The 1,501-nt window shown below is 66.1% G+C and overlaps 1 protein-coding gene across 1 annotated transcript; it reads left to right on the top strand.

Annotated features, from left to right (window-relative positions):
• Positions 1 to 231: 231 nt before the first annotated feature.
• EMIHUDRAFT_373449 (hypothetical protein) lies at positions 232 to 1,471 on the top strand. Its single transcript, XM_005785989.1, has 4 exons — positions 232 to 729; positions 808 to 912; positions 985 to 1,019; positions 1,134 to 1,471. The coding sequence occupies exons 1-4, from the start codon at positions 261 to 263 to the stop codon at positions 1,182 to 1,184; spliced, it is 660 nt and encodes a 219-aa protein (XP_005786046.1). The 5' UTR covers positions 232 to 260; the 3' UTR covers positions 1,185 to 1,471.
• The last annotated feature ends 30 nt before the right edge of the window (positions 1,472 to 1,501 follow it).

Here is a 1,501-nt window from a genome sequence, read left to right as displayed (position 1 = left end):
AGCGGCGGCGAGCGCTCGCCTTTTGCGCGACGCGCAGTGTGGACGCGCGCCGCCCAGCGCCGGACGTGCCGGAGCCGGTCCGGCGCGCGCGCGGGCGGCCAGCGCCTGTAAACAGACAGCTGCCGCCCACACGTTCAAATACTATCTTTGAAGAAAGGCAAAGCCTATAAACACGTTTTCTTTTGTCTGCCTTCTCTTTCTCGGAGCGGTGATAGCACCTCGCGACCTCTGTGGGCGCAGCGTCTCCGCCACATCGCCACATGCTCGCGCTCTACACGCTCGCTGCCTCGTTCCTCCTCCCCTCCCGGCTGCAAGCACCCGTCCCGGCTGCTGCGCACCGCACTCCCCAGCCCCGCGCCGCTGCCGACGAGTGCGTCGTCTTTTCAACGCTGGCGCAGCGCCGCAGCGTCGCGAAGTATGATTCGTCCAAGCCCGTGCCCGCGAATGTCGTGACTGCCGCGCTCGAGGCGGCGATCCTCGCGCCAAACCACTTTCTCACGGAGCCGTGGCGCTTTTACCAGTGCGGCCCCGAGACGGTCGCAAAGCTGTGTGCTCTGAACGAAGACAAGCGCGCGATGTTTGAGGGCGTACCGGGCTGGATCGTGGTGACTGTGGCGACCGAGTACGACGACGCGGGGCTAATCTCGACCAAGAAGGGCCTCGAGGATCACGCCGCAGTCTCGTGCGCCATCCAAAACATGATGCTCTCCTTCTCCGACGATGGGATCGGCGAGCCTCCGCCTCTGATCACCCGCCTCTGATCCATCCGCCTCCGGCTGCTCACGGGTCGCGACCCCGCGCCTGCAGGCAGCAAGTGGATGACCGGCGCTCTCGGCATCGCGCCCGAGGATATCCTCGGCGCTGTGGGCGCCGACGCGGCAGCAGAGCGCTTCATGGGCGCCGTGTGGTACGGCGCGGGCTCGCGTCCTCCATCTGAATCCTAGGCGCTGCCTCGTCCTCGCTCATGGCTGCCTCGTCCTATAGGCTACCCGGCAAAGCCGCTGGACCCCGAGAGCAAGGCGCGCCGCTGTGCCCTGGCCCGGCCGGGCCGGGCCGTGGCTGCTAGCTCGCCTTTCATACGACATGTTCGGCGTGCGCGCCTCCGCTCACACGCGACGCCTGCCTCCGCCTAGGCGCCGCCGCGCAAGCTCGGTCTCGAGGGCGTGCTCACCTCGCTGGCCTGAGGAGGCGCGGATACTTTGGCGGAGTTGGGGCGCCCCCTCGATCGGCACGCTCCGCCAGCGAGATGCGACGCGTCATCCGCAAGCACGTGTGCGAGAGACCTTGAAATTTGCACGCGATGTGTTGCGTTTTGCGCGCCGCCGCGTCTCCCCGGACCCCGCACCCCGAGCCCCGAAGCCGCGGTACGTAGAGCCTATATAGCGGTTCACAGGCTTCAGCCCAATCAGCGAGACGGTTCATCCCTAGGGGTGCACCAAAGAACATTGGTGCGCGGCGATGAAATTGGTTTTGAAAACGCGTTACCGTGTTTTGTCATGAG

Source organism: Emiliania huxleyi, assembly GCF_000372725.1.
Source record: "Emiliania huxleyi CCMP1516 chromosome Unknown EMIHUscaffold_1557, whole genome shotgun sequence".
Classification (NCBI taxonomy): Eukaryota; Haptophyta; order Isochrysidales; family Noelaerhabdaceae; genus Emiliania; species Emiliania huxleyi.
This window is presented reverse-complemented; position numbering and strand designations above follow the sequence as displayed.